The sequence below is a fragment of the Gymnogyps californianus genome, chromosome 3, assembly GCF_018139145.2.
Source record: "Gymnogyps californianus isolate 813 chromosome 3, ASM1813914v2, whole genome shotgun sequence".
Classification (NCBI taxonomy): Eukaryota; Metazoa; Chordata; class Aves; order Accipitriformes; family Cathartidae; genus Gymnogyps; species Gymnogyps californianus.
The window spans coordinates 24,493,131-24,517,808 of NC_059473.1; the positions used below are offsets into that span (position 1 = coordinate 24,493,131).

Below are 24,678 nucleotides of genomic sequence, written 5' to 3' on the forward strand. Positions count from 1 at the left end.
CATAACAAGGGGATATGAGGGCTGCTCATGTGTCACAGGACAAATCATGCAGCCTTTCCTCAAGAGAATGTGAATTTACATCAACTGACTATTAGACTGAAGTGAAGCATGAATCAGGTCTTCTCAAAATGGTCTCCAGAGACTGTGCTGTAAATTTGTTTTAAATTTGCATTGGAAACTAAAAAATAACTTGAATGCTGAGGGAAGTGTTTTAGGTCACCAATGATGTTAGAAACTCTGATGACAAATGCCAAGCACTTGCAATCCATGACATTGAGCCTCTCTGGGAGGATGGATTAGAGGAAAAAAAAAAAAAGCCTGCTGAGGTTAAGGCTGGCTTTATCTTAGATGAACAAGTCCATCAGCACGAGTCTTGAGTGTAAGCTTCATAAAATGTAAAAGATAATGGAATTCTCTCTAACTGGAAAAAAAATTTTGGAAGTGGGGTGGGGTTCCCATGCCCTGAGTGTAGCTGCCTAGAAGTTAAGGCATCTGGTTTCCTTCTGCAATTAGTGGAGCGGTAGAAGGAGAATGATTCATCTCACTGTAATTTGAAGGCTTGAGAAAGGCACTTCCAGAAGCATTTCATCCCATTTACTGGCGCTCTTTGTACAGGAACTGCAGCGGATAGTCCATTCTCAAGTCCAAAAAGGTGACAGCTGCACAGTGTCTTGAAGAGAAAGTGCAATTTTCAGCTGGTAGACAGTTCAATACCACCTGAAAAAGAGAGTCTGCGGGAAGAAGGGGAATTAGTGAATGTACAGAGATCTGAATATGCCTTGTATAGCTAGAATGTAGCTTCAGTATTGACCTTTCACTAGGGAACTTCTGTTAGCCTGACTAGTGGAGCAGGATTTCTTTGGCAGGCTGCCTTTATCTATTGATAAGTAATTGATGATCTTGTGTATAGTTGATGGCTTACGAAGTTGTGTACGATAGCCTAAGTGGGAAAGAAGATCGTTGCAAATATAGACAGAGAAATGTGTTGTCAAGCTGTTACTTTGTAAATTACTGAACTTCTGCAAAGGTCTTTCAATATACTGATATTATTTTTCTATTCAGAAAAAAATTAGGGGAGGGTTTAGGCCTCTAGATGAGCTTTCAGGTGGTTAATTTCTGTGTGGTTCAGCAGTTTACTCTTTGGGCCCATCTCCTAGAATCTCCATTTTTGAGTCAGCTGCCTCCATGGTGTTGTGGTCAGCTCTCTTCTGTTTTGCATGTGCTCACTTTGTGGTATCTTGCCTTTCATCTACGCTACTATTGCTAAATTTAACAAGATCAGCAAAGTGTCTGTTTCCTGCAGTCTTCAGAAGCCTACTCTTAAATCAACTGTCTCTCTAGACATCTCTTTAACTACTTGTCTTTGCTCCTCTGGGGAGGAGTGGATAACATAATAGTAAATATTTCACTGCAAGTTCAGTGACAATTGCTAAGTGCTGCAGATATAAACTACTCCTGAAGCAAGTGGGAGGATTTGAGTGAATCTCAGGCATAGAAAGAGCCTCCAACGAGAACGTTGCTATAAATGCATTAGTGAAGTGAGCTGGTGGATGAGGGAGGGGCAGCTACATTTCTACTGTTTGATCTTGTGAGGCTACAATGTGTGTCAAATGGCATTTCTTCAGCAGTGAAAAGAACAAAGTTATGTACACAGTACACCCCACAGGTGTGTAGCTGTGCATAGGCATGTACCATGCCATTTTTCATTAGCACGCTACCACTTTCACATTTTTTTGTGGCAGAAGCAAATATCAGAGGGAGGGCCCCATTGAGCAAGAAACAGGCAGTGTATTTAAGTACATTACATGCAGCCTTAAGGCTTTTTTAAATAAAAATAAGAACTTTGAGGTTTTGCAAGAAAGTTTTTCAGCTTCCTTTTTTTTTTTGCCTTGAATTTATGAGCAGAATTCCTTTATTAACTTGCTCCCAATTATTTCAGAATTTTCTACCACACATTATTAAATTTGCAGAAGATAAAAATTTCTGCTCAGAAATGTGTTGCAAGCATAAAATACATTTTATTACATATTTGAAGAGGTAGTAAAACTTTCAATCCCTTTTAACATGGGGAAGGAAGTACCTGTAGGTTGCAGGACAAAAATACCCATGACTTCATTTTCCATGGTCTATGCATTATTTTGGGCTGGTTTAAAAGGTCTATATTAATTCGTAGACTTCCAAGAGTTTTTAAAGACTTGTTTGGTCCTTATCCAGGAAAAGATCCCTTATCCGTGCTCTGTACTCTGTTCTCTATTTTGGAATAATAAGCACCTTACCCCTATTTCTAACAGTATCTTTTTACCCTCCCCAAAAAAGGTATAATAAAATCAGGTGCTCGTGTTCTCCTTGCACATTTTCAGCATCCTGGGCTCTGAATTTTCAATGCAGTTGGTGATAGGTTCTCTCTCTGTAACTAGCTGGAAGAGCATGAACAGGAAACATCCTGAAACATCTGCTGTCATAACTCCTGTCTTGCATTTTGTCAGCTCTCTCTTTGGATGACTAGTTTTCAATGCTACTTCATATTCTTACAGGAGTGGACCCAGGATGAAGCTGTCTTGGAGGAGCTGACTCAAAAGGTTGCTCAGGAGCACCGAACTCACAGGTGAGCTTGACACGTTAAGGTTCGGATTATTTTTTTTTTATTGTCATCATCCTCTTAGTACTTCCATTCCTCCCCATGCTTTTCTGGCAGGGGTAAACTAGCCTATCTTCATGTTACTATTATGCTATATCTCGCTGGATTTTTAATTAGTCTATTACAAAAGATTATCTGCCTCTCGTGAACACAAAATGGCCGAGGAACTTAATCCCAAATAAATGAGCATTTGCACCATAATGTTTAATGAGCATGTGTAACGCTACTTGCGCTATGTAGTAGATTCCTTTCTCTTCTTGGTTTCATTTAAATCCTGATGGTGAAAGACCCCGTGACTTGACTGGGGGTGGTCCGAGGGTTTTCTTCCATTCAAGAGAGAGGAGGAAACACACGCTCTTAACGTAATGGAAATGAAAATAACAGGAGTTGGGTTTTAAGTCTTATTGTGGAAAAGATACAATATGGTGTTACTAGTTAATGAGCTAGTAGTGTATGTATTAGTGCTTCAGTACAAATACCTTCTTTGTAAGCAGGCTTCTTTCATGTTATCTAGGTGTTTTGGTGGTGGAAGTATTCAAACTTCTAGAGTGCTGTTCTTAGAAAAATGGCAGTGCCTATATGTCATTGGAAATAATCTTTTGTGTTATATTATGAATTTGCATTTAAAGCTTTATTACATGAAATGCAATAGGAATATTATGTGAAGGGTGCAGCACTCCCCATTATATGACAGAAAATCGTTGTAAAGGGGCAAATACCAGTCTCTGAGTCTAAGGCCATTCTCAGTCCGAGTTTCAATGCAAGCTCGGGCCTTTGATGCAACCAAAGGGTTAGCTTCCAAGGTGGCCATGAACAGGCCTGGTTCTGTTCTTCTCTCTCTGCCATGGGCTGCTTGTGTGATCTTGGTTAACTCCCAGACTTGAAAGGAAAGATTTCCCTCCCCTGCTGTGCTCTTTTAGTGCTATTTCTGCAACACAAAGAACAGATACTTACCCTCACTTCAGCAGGTAGATCACATTCCACCTCCTTTCTCTCCCGCTTTCTCCCAAGTATTTGTCTGGTTCCTATATTTCTGTTTGTAAGCTGTAGTAAGGAGGAGCAAAGAGGAGAAACATTAATAGCGGCCTTCTTTTGGAGCAACCTGCGATCTATTCTGACCTGCTTTTGGGAACTGAAATCTGGCCGAATTCCTGAGCTGTGACAGGAGCGTGTATAGACACGTGTGTAAAAGTTTTCAGCTGATTTGTTCTCTGTTATGAAAGAGAATCTGCTCAACATTTGGATTTAGTGCCTGTGTTTTTGAACAGCCAACTTGAAAATGTACGTCTTCCCTTTCAAGTCATTTTAAGAAACTTCAGTGGATTTGTATACTATTTATGCAAATTAGGACCCATATGGCTCAAATTGGCCATCCAAAACTAGACACAAGCTGATGCAATGGCCTGATGTTTTAATAAAGCCTGGAAAACATTTGATGTGTGCAGAAGAAACTGAGTAATATGATCAGTTCAGTTTGTTCCTCCTGTAATTTAAACTGTGCTTTGTACCTTACCTTAGCAACATTTAGGAAAAATTCCTCCCCTTGCTGATTATGATCCTAATGTTGAAAGTTAGTTTTGTGTTGTGCATTTCTAGGCAGCATCTCCAAAGTGTCTTCTAAAGTGGTTTGTGAATCTCCTATTTTTTCACTACTATTTTTTGTGTGCATATAATATTGAACCATTTGCTGCCTTTTGTTACTCTAATTGCAGTGGCATTACACCAGCAGAGGCTGAGCTAATGTACATCAATGAAGTGGAACGCCTTGATGGGTTTGGACAGGAAATTTTCCCTGTGAAGGTATGTTAGTGTATATTATAAAGGAACTTCTGAATCAAATGATGCTGAAGTCTGTAGCAACCTTTGAAACGCATGCAAGTCATCTTTTTCCAAAAGAGACAGGACTTGTTCCACTGTTCTGGAGGGTGGAATGACTGCTGGTGTTTGAATGGACATTGCAGCATGAGGATATCTTCGGCCTGTAGTGTTACTTCTCTTCCACCAAAGTCCTTTTCACAGAAGAGGTTGCTATGTGCTAGGGCCTGCTCACTTGGGAAGCAGAGATGCTCCTTGCTTTTCTTTGAGTGCTGTCTGAGGGAGAGTGGCTGGGGCAAATGAACCTCAGCTCTGGTCATCTTTAACAGGATAGGAAGATAAGACCTTTTCATGTCTTTCTAAGTTGGTATTTACCAAGCATTATCTTTACCTTTCCTTAGTTTCTCACATGTGCACACAGGTCCTCCACACATTTAAAACTGAGGGGGGGTTTCAAGGTTTGTTTTGCATTTGTAGTCACTTTCCCTTCACTGGAAGCTCCTTTCTGCCATGAATGGTCTGCCTGGCCTTATGGAGCACCATGATAAAGTTGTGCTGAGAAACTGAAAACTGCTGTTACCAACACGACCCATTTCTCTTTGCTAACCAACCCAGCCACCATAACTGGTGGTCTGCTAGCAATTTTTCTGCTAGTTAAAGATGACTTGGAATTTAAAACCAAACCAAACAAACAAAACCCCACACCAAACAAAAAAACCTTTCTGCTGAAGTCAGAATTGATCCTTTGGCCAATCTTAAAATTGGCTTGAAGGAGAGGTGCTGAATGGCAAAAAACCTCCTACCCAACAACAAAAATTATGGAATGTTTATTGCCAATGAATGAAATCAATGTTTTCCTCAAATTAATTCAGATTAATGCTGCATGCTGCTGCAAAGGATTTCTGTGTTGGAATTGTCATTAGATATTATTGCATGTCAGTAAGATAAGTATGAACAGTGGACTGGGTGCTCTGCAAAATTGCAGGAAGGTGCTACCCTTGTGTCAAAGAGCAGCGTGCTGGCCTTGTAGGCAAATAGAACTGCATTCAAAGGGAAAAATGAAAGATTTCTCTTTTCTTCCTGTTAGAAAATGCTATTAGAAATACATTTCTCTTTCTTTCTGTATAGATATTTGTGTGTATACACACACATGCGCGTACATTTATATGTGTACAAATACATACGTTTTCCCCAACATTTTCCCAATCTCTTTGCCTTCTAAAGCTGCCTCTGGGACAAGGCAGAGGAATATGTAGTTCTCCAATCAGACTAAACTGAAGACTGTCAGCTGTAGGACCTCTGTTGACTAGTAGTATATGTGGAAGAATGCTGGCATATGCGGCAGTGAGAATCAGTGCATAGGCTGGGGCTTGAAAATTGGCATCCATCATTTGTTTGCAAAAGGCCTAACACTCAGTAGTTAAACAGGTGCAGATACTCCATTGTTGCCTTATGGGGATCAAGTACAGCAAGGCTGGGAGAACAGCTCTAATCTGATCTATTAAAATGCAGGGGCGCCTGATGGTTTCTAGAATTTTCTCATGTGTAGTGCATTAACTTCTCTCATATCCTTTCTTCTAGCAATTCTTTTTAACCACACTCTTTGTGTTAGCATGATTTTTATTTACCACTTTAAAGTGTGAATCAATGACTATATACGCAGCTGAGGGGGAGTTGTTTTTGTTGACAAATGTTGAAAAACCTCTTTGTCAACAGCATTAAGCTTTCGTAGCAAAAAAGAAAAAGTGTTTTTAAGAAAACAACTGATTGCAAAATGGAACAGGAGCACATGGTTTTCAAACAGGAGCCTGCAAGGAGATATGGGTAGGCACAAAAACAATAGAACTTCTGAAAAACAGTGCAAGAACAGTGGATGTTATGTGGTGCATGCAGATGAATATTTAACCCAATAATTGAAAAACAATGGAGGATGTATCTGTATAGAGATACAAGTACTTTTTAGGGTGACATGCTGCGAACTTCTACACGGAGTACTTGAAGGAGGAAGCGTGAAGGGTATAGCTTTTGAGAGGGATTCCATCTCCAGGTGTGGTTTTCAGAAATCTCTACATGTTTTAACAGATGACTGGAGAAATACTGTGAATGTGAAAGAGGACTATTGCTTTTGGTAGTCATACGGGCTCTAGATAGCTATAATCACAATGATAGGGAATGTGGGGTATTATACAATGATGCCAGTTTGTGGTGTGCATGTTGTTTGATAGAGGAGAGCCTTGGGCTCATTTAGCCTTTGTCTGTTCTCACTAATCAACAGAATGAATACAGTTAAGTGCTAACTGCTTTGAAATAATGAAAATCAGAGTCCAATAAAGCAGCAAAATATAGGTTAGTCAAGGGTTACTCCTGCACTCATCCTGAAGAGTGGCTTCTGTTTGGTAGTTCAGCATGCATTCATATGCATGTATTGGCCAGTGATTTTTTATTAAACTTAATATATTATCCTTTCTCTGCAGGATAATCATGGAAATGACATACACCTCGGTATTTTCTTCATGGGAATCTTCATAAAAAACAGAATTGGAAAGACAACTGTGATTTATAGGTAAAAACTAGGGTCTTCTGTATTTAAAGCAAGTTTCTTTTCAGAGCTCCATGTGTGGGGTTTTTTTTCCTTACTTACATATGTGACTTCAATAGTGCCAATCCTCTAACTAAGGAGTAGTCACCTCGCTGTTTTCAGGATTGGCCTCTTGGCCATAAGAGATGTGATAAAGAATAATTTCTGATGTCTGTGAATGGGTTTGATGGCAAGAAAGACATAGTTGTCTGTCATGTATCTTGTTCTACTTACAAGGCTTTGATCCCTTTTCTTTTCTTGCCTTTATGTCTGCTTCTTTGATGCTTCTGAATGCAAATCTGTTAAACCTCACGGTTGGCAGCCTAGGCACTCAACATTTCTGAAAGTCTGGTTGCCATATTTAGGTGCCCCACTTAAAAAAAAAAAAAAAAAAAGCTGAACTTTCTCATTCTGTAACTTTGAAAATCCTGGCTGTGTCACTTGTTTATTTGTTCTGCTGTTTATTTTGGTTATTAAGAATCACTTAAGCCTTTCCCTTAACTTTCTTTTGTGGGTTTTGTTACTACTTATAAAAGTTTGTTCTGTATGAAAATGTTGCTAGAAGTCTCCATGATTCCAGGGAGGCTAGGGTTTCACTTGTTCTTCTTTGCTACTGTTCTGATGGGTGTTTACATTACTGTTGGTGTTAACTTGAAGTGGATTTTTACTAGTCCCTGTTATTAGAATATGAACATTTGTGCAGCCAAAAAAATTGTGTTTTATGAGGTGCACTAATTTTTAGGCAGTAGCTAAGGCTTGTATCAGACTTAAGCTGGAATGTTGGGGGTTTTGCCTTAAAAGGGCTTTCAGTGGTCATCTTCAAAAATGTCAGGGCTCACTTTTCCACGTAGCTGATATTGTGCATATTTAATTTTGAGAAGAAATTAGATAATCCTTTAACTGTGCCAGGTGACAAAAGCAAGAAGTTTCTTTACATGTAGAAATGATAGTTGGTGCTGGGATCCTTACTCTTTGGAAATACGCAGTTCAAGCATCCTGCCATGACATGAAGAGGAATGCATGCTGCAAACAGAACAAACGAGTCCTTTCCATCCCCATGGATTGCATGCAATGTACGCAAATGTCTGTCAGCTATTTGTAAGAAGATTATAACTCTGATCTTGGGTAACCTGACAATTACTTGAAAAAAAAGATGGCAAACATAAAACCAGAGTATTAACGTGGTATGCATAGCCTACGTAACCATGTTGTCAACCTAACCTTCTCTAGGAAGAATTGGCACTGGAGGAAAGTTGGAAACAGCATTTGGAGAGGAATGGCACTATTAAAAAAAAAAAAACAAACTTAAAAGATTTCTGACATGTGGCTAAAATCAATCAGTTCAAAAATGCCACAGTTCAGTAAAATGTTTATCACTAATGTATTTTCAATGTATCTTCTATTACGAGTCTTCAAATTGGTGTTTTTAAAGAGAGTTTTTAACTCTCCTAATTTGGGTTAAGAGCTGAATATCTGTTTTTCCTTTAATCAGAGCATGACTTCCTTATTTTCCTGACCATGTTTCTTCACCAAACAGCTACTGAAAAGCTTTCACATAAAATGAGACTGATGTTGACTAAGAGATTCTTAATGCGTTTGTGAAATGTTTGAATGTATATGTTGGCAAACTCTACTGCATTTTTTTTTTTACTCTACAGGTGGAATGACATTGGGAATATAGCACATAACAAGTCTTCGATTGTTCTAGAGTTGATCAACAAAGAAGAGAATGTGCTGTTTCACACAGTAAGAAAAAGATCTAATCAGTGTCATCAAGAAAGCTGCTTATATAAAAAATAAACCTTTAAAATTCCACTTTTCCAAAGAGGCTCACTCACCATAAGCCCTCCCCTCACCCCAGTTCACATTTTACTTTATACAGAGAGTGAAATTAACTTCATTTAGTTACCAATATTTGTATTCTCTTCCAAGCATCCCAAAGTATACTATGCTGGGAAGTCTGCAAAAAACTGAAGTGTTTGTTGGATGAAACATCCACATTGCCACGCTATCTTTCATGCTAGCATAAATATAGCAGCCTAAGCAGTTGTAGAAACTGGGCATAAGCTACCATGTGTGCACATACTGGAACTCAGAGGACTGCAGTGCTGTTCTGTGCTATTTAAAATCACTCCACATCTCCCTGAACCAAGGCCAGTATAGAAACTGGACCAGCAAGCTTGAGCTTTTTTTTTTTTGTTGTTGTCCCTCCTCCCCTCCTACTGTGACTTAGCAGTGAAGTGGCAGCATGTAAAGGCATGCCACTGTATTTCAGTAATTCAGTGCCTTGAATGGTCTTGAGGGCACTAGACATGTTCTTGGCAGCCAGATTCTGTACATGACGGACCTTAACAACCGTTACTGCAATTGGATTTTTAAAACTCTTCTGTGTTACTTCGTGATAAGAATAACAAAATTAATTATTATATATTTCTATTTTTTTCCTATTTTTTCTTGCGTTTAAAGGATGATCTTGAAAATGCCAAATATATTTCACGGCTGTTTGCAGCAAGACACAAGTTTTACAAACAGAACAAAATCTGCACAGAGTGAGTACTCTTTCTTCAGAGTTTTTTTCTGACACCCTGCTTTGGAATTGATCTGAGTTTTGGCATGTCTGGTTTTGTTTGTTTTTTCTAGTCACTGTGTCAGTTATTCTTGTCCCCTTTCCCTTTTCTTCTTGTTTTGTTTTGACCACCAGCAAGAAGAGACAATTGAGAATGAAATTTCATTCTGAGCCTTGTGAGGCTTGATGCTCCTCAAGCAGCCAAATCTGACAGAAAGTCTTGAATTGAAGCCCTTGGTCTCCGCCGTTCATAACCCAGAGTTTTAGTATAAACTGGAGTGAAAGGTGACATACGTTAACATGCCAAAATGTGAATTGCAGTAGCATTTTGAAGATGCACTACCCATCTAGCAGCTAGGGTTGGTGGAAAACACAGGTTGTCGTCTTCTAATTTGGGCAGTATAATTTATCTGCTTCTTATGTGTGCCAAACAAGGGAGGACACCTAGGAATGTTAATGTGGGTAGCCATACTAGCACAACACAGCAGAGACTGTAAACCTGAACCTGAAGTCTCCTTTAGGTTGTACTTTGAGCACTCCCTAAGGAACTGGCCTTTAGCTAGTCTTCACACACAGGTGGATTCATCCTAACTGAAGGAGGAATTCATGAGGCTTTAGTTATAAGTCAAAAGTCTGTTTGTTAGCTGAGGATGTTTCATTTATACCAGCACACAGCAATTTTAGTTTGAGATAAATTTAGCTTTCAGAAGTTTAGAGTTTTGAGAAATTATCATGATGTGCTGGGTTTGTATAGGAATGAGAACATGAATTCCTTGCAAAACTTATCAGCTCAGTTAGCTGGAAAGATATGAAGAAGTCTCATCTCTATCAACAGCTCTGCTTAGAACTGGACATCCCATCTGTTCAGCTGAGTAATGCCATCTGTTGGAAAATAAAGCCAAAATGATGAGGGAAGATTGGAAGGTCTAGCTTTCTAATATTATGTATGCACCCATTGTATTAACATACAGTGAGTCAGAGTATTGGAGAGACCAATGAGGTGAACTGCATAGAGTGATCTTTTCACTTACAGAAAAGAGATGTTGATTAGATTTCAGATGGTGCTTTCAGTTCTTGGGAGGTGAGTGGAAGACCAGAAAAGACATTTCTTAGCAGCATATAATGCATTCCAGTAGTCCAATACTAAATTTAATTTTAATGGTTTCAGAGGAATTGAGTTCAAAGGAAGCTCCTAATTGTCTCCCCTGTGACAGTCAAGAAAGAAAACAAAATACCATAGTCTGTCATCTTGGAATATTTCCCCTTTGAAGCTGTATATTGGGGTCAACAGAGAGGACTCTTCTGTTACCATTCATAATCCAGACTGCAGAAGCAATAGCTTTTGATCGTGTTGATTTCTAAACACTGAGCCATAAGTATGTGGGCACCATGAACTGGGTGTATGTAGCGGCTTCATATACAACTTACAAATGTTTGGACTAACAAAGATAGGGAACGTCATGAGGTCACTGAGTGAAATAACTGGAGTTTAAATGTATTTTTGCCATTAGAACTGCTCTCCTTACCACAGTCTCATATGGTATCAGCTTCTATGTTAGAGCCACAGATATTGATGACAGCATATGCCAATATATGTTTTCTAGCCAAATAATTTTCCTGCCCTCTTTGTTAAAATGATAGTTGTTTGTTTTCCTGTGTGCATTTCCTCTAATCGCACATAACATCATTCACCAGATCAGAAACTGTAAGAGGACAAATTCCACCTTTTCTCTTTTCACGTAAGCACTATATTTCTGCCTCCTTCAACTTGTTTCTTTCCCTTCCTCATTTTTTTTTTCCTCCTACGCTCCTCGTTCCTTCCACTGCACCTGGCTACTCTAATATTGTATGTGGCTCCGCTAGTATTATCTAACCAGTTACTCCCCCCCCCCCCGATCTGTGTGCATTGCTTTGGAGTGATTGCTATGAACTTCATAAAATTGTCATTGTTTTAATGTTCACCTTAAGTCACCTGAGACTGCCTGTGCGCCATGTTCAGTTTTCATTGCTTAAAAGACTTGTTTGATTCATTTTTAAATCAGTTTTTCTTTCTTGTGTTTCCAAGTAAGCCAAATAGGATAATGAACAGAAAGCATATATATTTTGGAACTGGAATACTTCCTGTATTTATAGAAGAACCCAAATTATTTTCATTTATTCATTTAAAAAAAAAAATCTCATTAATGAGCAATACTTACAGATTCTTCATCTCTTGTTTTTTCCATTCATTCTTGAATCAGAATTGAAATATTGTAGTTTCTAGTATTTCTCTTTACTTTTTCTTCCACAGGCAATCAAGTTCTCCTCCCCCTATCCGGCGACGGCCCACTTGGAGTAGGTCATCCTTGGTATGTGCCATGGTGGGGTCTTTAAGAATGTCTATACCATTTCTAATGGGATGGGGCATTGTGTAAGATGGAATACTTTCTAAATTTCAAATAAGCACATTAACTCATTTCTTGTAGGCAATATGATTGGAATGAGTTTCAAGGGTGTGGCTGCCCAGGTTGATTAAGTTAACTGGATAATATCACCACTGAGTATTAAAAATTACAGTCTTCAAGGCATTATATTTTTATTTGCCCTGCAGAAACTGAGCATCGTTTCTACTGGATTGAGGTTATTTCAATATGCAGAGAAAATAATCCTCTAGAAAGAATTTGAAGTGTCTTGTGCTGTATACATCAAAACCTAGTCATTACATAATTTTACAGCTTCTCATTTTGTGTTCCTTCCATTCCTCGTGTTTTTGTATAAAGTCTACTTACAATTTACCAACTTCTTGGGTTAAGAGCCTATTTTCTGTGGGAAGTTACTGTGATTTTAAGTAAGAGTATTATAATCGGTACAGGATTGTGATTCAGAGTTTTTCTTAAACTGTATTTGTTTCCATTTAACTAATCTCCATAAATACTATAAATCTGACAAAACTGGGTAACTTCTTCCTGAAATCTTTACAAAAAAAGTCTGTGGGAGTCTTTTTTTCCTGGTCAGTTCTAAGGACACTTTTTTGGATCCAATTTTAACATTTCGTATGTCAGTATTTCTTACAGTAATTCAAAATCCATTAAATAAGAGTAGCAACAGCACTGCTAAGTCCTTAGACAGAGGGCAATGTTATCTGTATGCAGGTTGCCAGTTTCCATGTGTGATATAGCTTATACCTGCTTTGTAGACCTTCCCAGAGTGATAACTCCATTAGCCTGTCACTGCATGGCAGAAAGCTAATGTGGGCAGGAGTGTTTTCTTGACGTATCCCCATGGTGTGGTTACAGCTTGTGAAAATGTTCCAAAATTAAGCTTAAGCAGGTACTGATATTAGGATAGCTTTATCTTTGCAGATTTCAGCACAGGCTATTTTCCTGTGTGTGTATATATGGTCCATTAGATCTAAAAGTTGCATTCTGTGTTTCCCAGCTATTGGCAGGAAAGCTGTTGTAGCTGGCTCCAGATTTCTTTGTCCTTTCATTCTTAGCATGTTTTTAAGGTGTCATGATGCAATACACAGGCTGTGTATTACATTCTCTGAGGCATTTTACAGTATTTTTGGTATCTGCTAGTTTGGTCCCTGGAGATGGCTATGAAAAACTGAAGGTGAAGAAATGAAATGTGCTTAGCATTCTTATGCTATAGCCTCAAATATATCACAAGGGGAAAAAGAGAGCTGCCTTCTATATTAGATATGAAAAATGGAAATCTACTTTTTCAAAGGAAAAACAAATCCTGCTGCCTCTTTATGTTTTGAACATAAGCATGCAACAAGTTTTAAAAAAAAACCCAACGTCTCAGGAAGATCAAGAGGAGGAATGTGTGCTCATCAATTAAAAAGTGAACTGGGCTGCTCACCGTTCACGTTGAACTTTCAACTGCTTTTTTCATAATTGTTTTGTTAACTTGTTGGAACAGTTCTCTTTGGAGAGAAAAAAAAAAAGCCCTCCTGACTGTTGTCTGCACTGTACATACCTTTATACACTTACCTATTCATTTGTCTTGTATGGTAATAAATCAGTAGGCATAAATGGGAAGTGAAGTGGAATCTTTGGGGTGAGGCTCTGCCACTTCACTGAGGATCATGTTCATTACTTTCAGATTAAGACCCTTTATATGGTTTTAGCATCATGGTGAACCTGTATTTTATTAACTATTACTTTAAAGCCATTTTATGCTGTTTCTTTTTCCTGTCAGGGCACTCAATGATGCTGGTTTTCCAGCAAAACCTCCTCAGTGTAGGAGATCTTAATATGATGATACGTTTAATTAGCTGATTTTTAAAAAAAAAAATATCCAAGTGATCCTTAATTTGGATATTGACGTTCTGCAGACCTCAAGCTTCTCATCTTTCATCAGAAGAGGCAGATGGGCCTTCAAAAAAAAAAAAAAAGAAAAGAAAGAAAAAAAGAATAATCCCTACTTTCTTGCAGATACCTTCCATAACATCTATCACAAAGAAAACTGTCTGCTCCAGATCTATACATTCCCAGTAGAAGTCACTTCTCCTTCCTTGCACTTCTTCTCTGCCCTCCCTTTTGTTAGGCTTTCCAACATCTTGGTTTGTTCCAGACTAAGCTCCGCTACTTGGGTTGTCAGCAGCAGGCTCCTTTGCCCAGATTGTTCAGTGAGAGTAGGGTTTTATACCCTTGGAAGTAGTGGTTGTAGCAGAAATATTTCCTGTCATCTTCCAGCTCTGGCTTAACACAGCAATTTTGTATGCAAGAATTCATGTGTGTGCTCAGTTTCTTTGATTCTCATTCCTTCTCCCCATTTACACAGAAAATGTAAATTTAACCCCTTCCCCACCCCCTCTTCAGTAGCTAACTTGCATGGTGCTCATTTTGTGCATGTGCATGCAAAGGGAAATTATTTGGTGTTTCTTTGTCGCCTTGGGCATCCACAGTATTCCTTAATAGTTTGAACTACTTGAATCAGCCTAGATGAAAAGTGAAAAGCCCTTATTCTGCTGTTAAGGAAGATATATTCACGAGACAAGAGTGTCTTCCTTCTCCTTCTGCTTGCTTCGTATCTCAAAGTATGTTTTCATAAACTTTGCTCAGTGACACCAGACAGGACGTTACAGTGCAGGTGGTAAAATATGATTGCAAAACGCATCGGCTTACCAATGGACAAAGCTGGTGAATATGGCGTCAGCTGTGATTTATTTCGCTGCAAATGATCCTGCTGATTTAAGGCTGAATTGCTCCGTGTGATACTTGTGTTAAAAAACTTGTTGCAGTGCAGATTGTTGGAGGAAGGCTCCAATTCATTATCTAGGGAATCCAATATTCATGTAATTTGCAGAGTTAAGTCCATATGTGCTCCTATTGCTTGTATAACAGTGTTCTAGGTCCTTGAATTTGTTCCATCTCCTGCTTTTGTCCTGATTAGGTGTTTGTTTTGTTTTAATTCTTCAAGGGAAGGGCTTTTAATAAACTTTTGAAAAGTTCTAAGTGAGCTGAGAGTCTGGATGTTGTTTTCTGAAGTGGTTGAGCTTAAAGGAGCCTTAACTGGTCAACTTTGGGCTCTGTAACAAAATTTAGCAAACAATTTACAAAATGTTATTCTCTGTTCTATAAAGAAATGCCAAGCCATGTGTCTTTGGCTGCGTAAGAAAGAGCAGTATTCAGTGGAAAGGGCATAGAACCATTTTTTCCTGTTTCAGCTGCAAAAATTGTAGCAAACAAAGTTCCTAATGTGTTTTTTTCCTTGTGCTTTTATTTCAGCCAAGACAACATCCATTTATACTGCCTCCTATGCATGTCCAGTGTGGAGAACACTACACTGAAACACATAATTCACAAGGTACTTAAAGCATATATTTTTCCTTTAATGGACTTCAATTTTATGTGTATGCAAAGAAGCTCCTAACCTTTATGTCTAGATTTCTAATGCTGTCATGGTCAAATGGGAGCTGCTGCTGGAGGAGAGCTAGCAGTTCTATAGTTAATGTTGCAGTAAGTCTTCTGTTTAAAGTCCAATTTCAGTTTTCAAATTTCTCTAAAATGTCTGTGCATGATTATATGGACCTTAAACTTGGTATTCCAGTTCAGTGAGCTGAAAAAATAATTTCTAAAGGAAGTATGATGGCTTTACTCAAAGGCAGTGCCAGCTGGGGCCAGGGAGAGAAATGGAGTGAGGGAAAAGGAGACAGGAAATATCTTTTACTGTAGGAGAAATCATAGTGTCCTGGTCACGAAACTGTATATTTAGATAATATTTCTGCTGATTTTTCACCAACATCTGCCTGATTGTTAGCCTTACAGATGTAAAGAGGGTTAACTATTTTTACCCCTGCATTTGACAAATTCTCTAAGAGGTTGTACCAGGTTACTTTGATCAAGGCTGGGAATGGAGCCCAGCCCCTAAACACCTTGAGTCTCACACCCTTAACCACACCACTTTTGGAATACACGTAGCCAGGTCTGTTAGGCTACGTTCTTTGCAGTTCATGAGAGGTACAACTGAAGCGCTCTCACTGGCAGAGGAGCTCTTAGTCATACCTGACAGCGTTTTAGAGTTGTGGTGGTCTGACTAATTTTAAGGTAGAATTTGGTAAGTTTTGAAAGGAGCCATTCAGTATAGTTCCTTGCATACAGTAGAAGATTTGATTTAGTGGCTACTACTGTTTTACTGTGAAGCTGAGGCTCTGAAGAGGGATATTCTCCATTTTAGAAGAATTGTAAAGTTCCCTTAGTTTTACCACAGACTTCTCTCTATTGTTGAAGAACTAGCTGATTTCAGAGTTTTGGGAGCTGCTACTCTTTTCTTACAAAATTTTCAACATGGACAGTCTTGCAGTAAAGTTGTGATCCAGGACATCATCTTTACTGTCTTGATTCCCTTTCAAATATCCTTTGCTGAAGTATTTAATATTCTTTAGTGCATCTGTAGAGTGGTGTGGGGTTTTTTTGTGGGTTCCACCACTCCCACCCCCCCCCCAAGTCTTGATCACCCTGCTGTGTTATACTTCAGATACTCAAAACTGTTGATTGGTCTGAAGTAGGATTTCCAATTTCATAGTCCTCTGCTACTTTGAATCACAGACAGCAGTGCATCAACAGAAAAGACAAGAGAACTTTTAGGATTGCCATGGGCTAGCAGCACTGGATTTTTAAGGTCGCAACAGCAATGAATCCTTCCAGGATGCTGAGGGAGGAGATGCCCCTTTATTCTTCCTTGCCACCCCAGGCAAAAACACTTCCTCTCTCTCCCCTTTCATGTCTCCCACAAGGATCTGAACTACCATATTTTGCTAACTGTTGGGAGTGTTTACGTGAGTAGCTTTGTTTTAGTTCTATTTCAGTGACCCAAGGATGATCCCAAGAGCAAATGTTCCCTACAGTTGTTGTACACTAAGCTGTCTCCATATTCGTTGGTGCAGACTGCAATTTGAAGTTTTGTTAACATTGAGTGAGTCCTTATATGTTAAAATTGTCAACATCTTTATCTCTGCTCTACACAGATAGCATTTTCCATGGAAATGAAGAAACTTTCTACTGTAGGTCTCAGACCAGTTTGGATAGGTGTCCAGTGGACTTCAGCTACTTGAATGGTAATGGACCCAATGGGAGCGTATGCAGTGCCCACAGCATGAACTCCCTCAATCGCTCACAGAACTTCATCCAGGCATCTCCAATGTCCTCAAATCTGAGCATCCCTGGAAGTGACATCATGAGAGCAGACTATATCCCCAGCCACAGACACAGTGCAATCATAGTACCGTCTTACCGGCCAACTCCAGATTATGAAACTGTCATGAGGCAAATGAAGAGAGGGGTGATCCAAATGGATAGCCAAAGTCAGTCTTTGAGAAATCTCAATATTGGAAACACACATGCTTATAACCAGCCGGAAGACCTAGTTTACAGTCAGCCTGAGATTCGAGAGAGACATCCTTACACGATTACATACGGGCCCCAGGGTAGTGGCTATAACAAGCCTGTTGCCCCCTCTGACCAAATGAACCCTAATAACGCTGCGCAAAATAAGACAGCAGCCAGTGCCATATCCCACACTGTCAGCACACCAGAACTGGCTAACACGCAGCTGCAGAGCAGTCAGAGTTACAACACTGCTCACATGTTAAAGAACTATCTCTTCAGACCTCCACCTCCATACCCACGCCCACGTCCTGCCACTAGCACGCCAGACCTGGCAAGCCACCGGCACAAGTATGTCAGTGGGAGCAGTCCTGACTTGGTCACTCGCAAAGTCCAGCTCTCAGTAAAGACTTTCCAGGAGGACAGCTCGCCAGTCGTCCGTCAGTCGCTGCAGGAGGTCAGCGAGCCCCTCATGGCAGTGAAGCATCACGCAGCTGTGAACAAGCGCCATAGTCTGGAGGTCATCAGCAATATGGTACGTGGTATAGAAGCCATGGCATTAAAAACTTTAAACGCCCCTCTGCCACGCAGGAATACTTTGCGGGAGCAGGTGCAGCCGGAAGAGTCAGTTCAGATGGGGCATGAAGTTCAGCAAGTTCCTCATTATCATCACGAAAAGACATTCTCTGATGCCACAATGCTGATACACAGCAGTGAAAGCGAAGAGGAAGAAGAAACCCCAGAATCTGTGTCACGGATAACAGCCCTCCATGAGAACATGGAGTACAGTGCTCAGCTGCAAGCTGCCTTGGCTAGAATACCAAATAAACCTCCTCCAGAGTATCCTGGGCCTCGTAAAAGTGTCAGCAATGGAGCTCTGAGGCAGGACCATGTTAGCATTTCTGTGGCTGTAGCCAGGGCCAAGGCCATGAGGCCAGGGCCTTCCAAAGCCATTAGCGTCTCTCGAACTGATCAAATGGCAATAAATGGGTCTTCGCTCGGGCCCTCTATCTCAGAGCCTGACCTCACGAGTGTGAAGGAGCGCGTCAAGAAAGAACCTGTCAAGGAAAGGCCTGTGTCTGAGATGTTTTCTATTGAGGACAGCATTATAGAAAGAGAAATCATGATGAGGGTAAGTGCCTTCCTCTGTTGCAGTGGCTTCTTGGAAATTAGTAATCATACAGGTCAGTTTCCATGCCGGAAAACTGTTGGATCAGTAAACTGTGGGGAACACATGGGTGGGAAGATGTTGATTTGCTTAAAGTTAGGAAATGTGATATTAAGTGCCGCATACAATTTGGTTTCATGGGTCTGTACGGCCACCAAAGGGGCTGATCCCGTGCACTGCTGTTGGGCTTGTCTGCTTCCTCCGCTGTGGTCAGTTGGCTGCTGGCCAGATCCGCGTCTGATCCAGCTGATGATGCCACCAGCCTGGCAGCAGTGCCAGCCCGAGGTGGGTGGCAGAGCACGCAGCCGGGTGACGAGGAGGCTGACGACAAAGCCCCCCCCGAACGCCTGCTCCCCTTCTGCCCGCGCGGCGCTCTGGCCCCTGCGGATTTGAGGGCAGGGTGAGTCTGAAACATGTTTGCTGAGATGGGCGGGAGATTGTGTTTCGGCGCTGGCATTTTATTCCTTCTTTGCAGGGATGTCGAGTTAAGTATCACGTAATACATAACATAATGGAAACTCTTGAGTTTTTCAAATGATCTCTTTGATTGCCTTTCCTGCCACTTTATATAACATAGTTGTCTGAATAAAACACTGGTAGCTGTAGAATATGGATTGCCAGTTTTGCCAATAACTAAATGAGTGACCGGATATCTCGTTACAGAAGCAGCAGATGTAGAGGCTGTGTGGTTGAGGATCTGGATTGTTTATTTTTTTAAAAATGTATTCAAGTATGAGAAATAGGGTCCTTTTAAACTTGCAATGAATTTAGAATAAAAAGTATTTAAAGGCTTCAGTGCCACTGCAAGCAATGGCAGAAATATGAGGGGCGCTTACCATTTAGTGACTTACGTATGTGCTTGATGTAACACTCTGGGGAGTGCAACTGCAGTCACAGAAAGCAAAGTCTGTGCCATAGTCCTTTTTTTCAGAATTGAGGTCTGAAACAAATTAATGAAGCATCTAAATGGTCCATAGCAGAAAAGAGTTTGTAATGTAACTAGTTAGGTTTGAATACTACTGTATATTCAAAGAAATTTTCTAAACATATATATAGCGCTTCTTGTTCGTTGGTGATCCTTACACTGATGTCGTGGTTAGGAATCAAACTTGGGCCACTAAGTTGCATCATGGAGACTGAATTTACTCCTTGCAGAATCTTAAACTTTAAACGTAAAATAGATACTTGACTATAAAACATAATCTTTCATGAATGAATACTGTAGACATTGGGGTAACAACGAGTATATATATGCTCTTTTGATCTTCTGAGGAAAGAAAACATTGAGAAGCAGGAACCCAAAGGATTTTAGGATGGAAATGCAGGTGAGAAGAGAGCTTAGAGATGTTGTTTGAGTACTCTTCCTCTGAATAATGATTCAGATCAGCCTTTGGTCAAAAGGTGTTTCTTTTGTTGTTGTTGTTTTGAAAGTAAAGGGGTGGTCTTAGCATTAAGCTTTTAAGGTAGTTTCAGCCTAGATCAGCAGTCCTAACACATGCAGACCTTCCTTTTGTCATAGGAGTCACATTTTACGTTAAAGGTAATTTGATGACCTTGATCTTTTAAACACAGACTTTTCTATTTTACCTCTCAAGTAGTAATAATAATGATAATAAAATCCCCAAACAAAGCAAAAATACTTGCATTTGCCTGCTTTCTGAAAGTATGAAAAGAAGGCAGAGTGAATTTGGATTTTTGTTTTGCTTTTTTGTTTGTTTTTTACTTAGTGCTCTGGAGGAACCCAGTGGTGAGGAAAAAGCTGATAGGCTTTTGAAAAAATCAAGCCATTTACATATGTCTGAGGGCATTCAGGTTCAGTAGTGTGTTTCTAGGAGCTGAGCTTGGCCTGTGTGGTGACCACAGCTTCCATATGTATGCTGAGAACCAGGCTTCCCTTGTGTTCATCTCTCCTTCCAAATCCAGCAGAAAGAACTGTTAAGGAAATGGAACAAAATATTCCTAATTTGGGTACTTCTGGAGATGGTCTGTCTTCTTTTTTGATGTTTCAGCTCCCAGTGGCATAAGGAGGGCAGCAGGATGAATTCAAAATTCATACTCTGGTTCTCCATGTCACAACATAATATGATGCATGGATATGATAGACGATATCCCTCCCTGGCTGCTGTTACGTTCGGTTTCTGGGATATGTGAGCTCAGTTTTTAGTGCAAAATATATCGTGGGTGCTATTTGAATCGCCATAATAGCTGAGTGCATCAGAAGACTTCTCATTTTAAGTATTGCCATCACAGAAGAGAAACAATGGCCTGTGTTTTACTGTTTGTTGTAATAGATTGAAATTATCACTTTTCAAAAGATGCCTGAAATTACTGCTTTTTAAAAGATGCCCCAGGTATCTTGGCTACAGTAGTGCTACTTTAACGTAACAGGATGATGCTTTGTGTGTCCTACATTCGGAGTAATGTTTGCAGAAAAACGCTCGAGATTGTATTTGTATGTCTTTTGATGGCATGTAAACTGTATTATACGCTGGGATTGCTTCTTTGAAATTAAAATTCTGTGCTCATGTAGGAGCAGGCCTTTGAGGAATAACAGGAAGAATAGAGGTTGTATTTGAATTTACGATGCTAATGGTGATCATCTGCATTCCTTGGCCAGAGAGTTGCAGATTTTGGAGATTAAAAAAACATTCCAGCATTTTACTGGCATTATAAATAATCACACAGAGATGAAAACGTGCCTTTTCTTGCCAAAAGAATCTAGAAAAGCAGAAGATGGCAGGCCTGGAGGCCCAGAAGAGGCCCTTGATGTTGGCAGCACTGAACGGACTCTCAGTTGCTAGGGTTCCAGTGCCGGAGGACAGCCAGGATGAAGTCACCAAGGTGCCAATGGATGAGAGGGTAAGATGGAGGCTCATGAAATGCTGCTCGTTCCCTTTGTTCCCAGCAGCATGAAGTTTCTAAAATATTAAAATTTGATTTAAAATGTGAAAAAATTTCTCGTAAAAGTTTTCAGAGCCATTAATGGAAAAGGTCTGTGATTAACACTGGTGTGTCTTTGGATGCTGGCAAAGTGTTAAATGTCTTGAACGTCTACTGAAGTCGGTGAAAATTGAGGCTGTTCACCATTTCACGTGACCATACAATGTCATACAAGACCAAGCTGTAAATCTAACATTTGGCACGTTTTTCACTTGATCAGGCAGTCTTTCTACAGTGATCATCCATAGATACTGTCTTTCATGTTCTGATACAACTAAGGAGTTCAGTTAATGTCTCTAATGGGATTAAATCTAAAAAAAAAAAAAAAAAAAAAAAAGCTGTTTGCCTCCTGATGTTTGTGCATGCGGGTGTGTGCATGTATATGGAATTTCAGAAATTAAAAACAGTTGCTGCCATTAAGATTTGAGAGACACATTTGCAAAGAATCTTTCTGGCTTTCCGGATAGAAATTTGCAGCCTTGTGTTGTCTGGTACGCAGACGACGGAACTTAACCTCTGCCTGTACGTATGTGGGATTGTCTTCAACCACAGAAATTGCATACTTGCAAGTTAGGGATTATTTTGAAAATGTGGACCACATCACACTTCTTGCAGTATAATCTTCCTCCTAAAAAGATAAATTTAAAATATTTTTACAAGTATCTATTGTGGTGAAATCACATATAAATTCGTACTGAACCAGGACTGTATTTAGCATGGTTTTGCTTTTTATGCTATCAGTCTTAAAAAATGTGCAGGTGGAATGTAAAAATGTAAAATTTGCTTGTGGTTTCATTCAGTAGAAATAAGTGTGTTGTGTTTCCTCAGATAACTGCAACTGAAAAAAGCAGCACGTGAGAGAATGCTATGGCTATATATTGAAATTCAAAGAACGGATGGACGGGTCTAGTGGTAAACGTTCTTCCAGGAAGAATTAATGGATTGGTGTTCCTTTCTGTTAAATCTTAGTGCAAAATCTTGAAGAGGAAGTTGGAAGAGGGGATGGTGTTTACAGAATACGAGCAGATTCCAAAGAAAAAGGCAGATGGGATCTTCACCACTGCTGCCTTGCCTGAAAACACTGAGCGCAACCGCATCAGGGAGGTCGTTCCTTATGAGGAGAACCGAGTAGAGCTGGTGCCGACCAAAGAAAATAATACAGGCTACATCAATGCTTCACACATAAAGGTAAAAGCTTTCTTGAACTTTGCTTTGCAAATGAAGGTATGTTAAAACTTTGTTTGCATTTCTGTAACTCTGGAGCTTCTGAAGAGGTAACTTAGTCAGAATGCATCATTGTACCTTTGTGTCAGCATGGGCATCTCTAAAGTCCCCTCTCAACTAACATGCATGACTTGATTTAATTGCTAGAGACTGGGAAGTCATTTTAGAGAGGCATCCTTACTTCTTTATGCCCACCTCTGCCAGCTGGTTGTGGAATGTCTCTATTGGTTAATGTAGAAAGAGATGCCATGTTTCTTAAACCTCATGAAAATGCGTTAGATCAGCCCCAATACCTGCAATGTAATACGGTTGTCATGACACTGTACCTGCAAAGAATGAGCAGTCAGTACGTGTTCTGATTTATCAGTCCCAATAGCCTTGCAGGCCACTGGGGGACCACAACAACCCATGCAGAATGAGTCCCTGCAACTGGCTGGTGCAGCCTGAAAGAAATACTGCACGCAGTTTGACTGAAATGTTTTTTCCATTTACTAGCATATAGGATACAATTTTTAAAAATCAGGGATGTAGCTCCATGTATGCAGTTCCATGTCCAAAGAAAAAGTATGTAGTTATGAGTAATGCATGTACACATAGATACTGCAATTATATATATAAATAAGGTATTTCTTCCTTTTGTGATGAGAGTTGAGTGATTGTAAAAGAAATTTTTTTAAGTATGTGTTGACAAAGAGAACACCTTACTAATGAGATCCCTATGTCTCTGATTGGATACTGCATTGAACTTCTGTGTTTCAAAATAAGTTTTTATCAAGAAACTTCAGATTTCTTGTTAATTCAATGTAGAAATAATTTAAGATATGATCTGACTGTTACTTAAAAAGGCCAGTTTTAACAATGAACTATTCTGCAGTGGCTGCAGATGCTTGTTTTTCTTTAAGCTTCCAGTACTATTTGCAAAGTCCTTTGTTGGCTTTTACTCTACCCTGAGAGAAGTAACAGCACTCCTCTCCCTCAGATGACAGATTCTTTTGTCAGAGAGGGCTGTCTGCTTTTTCTCATTGTCAAAATCCAAATTAAAAAGAAATAATTCAAAAATAATAAATGAAACATCCTGTTAAATTAATATTTTCCTGGAGTAAAAGCCTTTTAAAAGTTTAAAGAGACTTGCTGGCCTCCTTGGTTGTGATTTACAGTTGACTCAAAACAATTTCTGAACCAGGATCGTGGCAGTTTATTGCTTTTCTACATAGCCTGGTAGGTAGCAGATACTAAGTTTTTACATAATCAGATGTTGCTATGATGATGGATTCCTGAGCCCAAAATTTTTCATCTACTTTGTAGCAGGCCAAAAAAAGGAGATTCCTAACATAAATTATGCCCAGTGTTGGACACGCACGCATCTCACACTCGTAGAGCACCCAGGAACATGCACAAATGTTTTAGCGCATGACAGTGGTCCTTGCCAGTATTTTCCTCTCGCACTCGTAGTGGCGCATATGGAAGCCAAGCAGATGTGCTTTTGCTTAGAAGGTGAAATCACATCTGCGAAATTTACCTCAGTAGCACAGTGTGTGTGTGTTTGCAGCCCAATATTCAATTTTTAATATCCTGCAGTTAGGGCATTAGAATGCCATAAACATTCCAGGCATCCCATTCCCTCCAGACTATTTATGGTCCTTTCGTATCATGTGCCAGGAGGCTGGATATTTGGACCAGAATTCAGTAGACAAAGAAAACTCCTATATCATCCTGATAAGATCCATGCCCGGAGGATTCCAGCTCCCACTGCTCAGTCTGCGAGCTCCACAGTTTTACAGTATTTCTCTGCTTATTTACCACTGACCTTTGCTGTTAAGATACGAAGATCGTCGTCTATACCAGAGAGCAAAATCCTAATTAAATTTACGGATTAAGCAAAAAAGTTCTTAAGACCACTTCATCTGACTGTTTGGGTCAGGTCAGTATTAACTT

The 24,678-nt window shown here is 39.8% G+C and overlaps 1 protein-coding gene across 1 annotated transcript in view; it reads left to right on the forward strand.

Annotated features, from left to right (window-relative positions):
• Positions 1-24,678, forward strand: part of PTPN14 (protein tyrosine phosphatase non-receptor type 14) — a 73,824-nt gene that overhangs the window by 36,957 nt on the left and 12,189 nt on the right. Inside the window, exons 5-14 of the mRNA XM_050893233.1 lie at positions 2,535-2,605; positions 4,351-4,438; positions 6,928-7,016; positions 8,690-8,777; positions 9,498-9,580; positions 11,888-11,945; positions 15,315-15,393; positions 17,054-18,543; positions 21,295-21,438; positions 22,489-22,707. Coding sequence (XP_050749190.1) covers positions 2,535-2,605; positions 4,351-4,438; positions 6,928-7,016; positions 8,690-8,777; positions 9,498-9,580; positions 11,888-11,945; positions 15,315-15,393; positions 17,054-18,543; positions 21,295-21,438; positions 22,489-22,707 — 2,409 coding nt within the window. The remainder of the gene's footprint in view (positions 1-2,534; positions 2,606-4,350; positions 4,439-6,927; positions 7,017-8,689; positions 8,778-9,497; positions 9,581-11,887; positions 11,946-15,314; positions 15,394-17,053; positions 18,544-21,294; positions 21,439-22,488; positions 22,708-24,678) is intronic.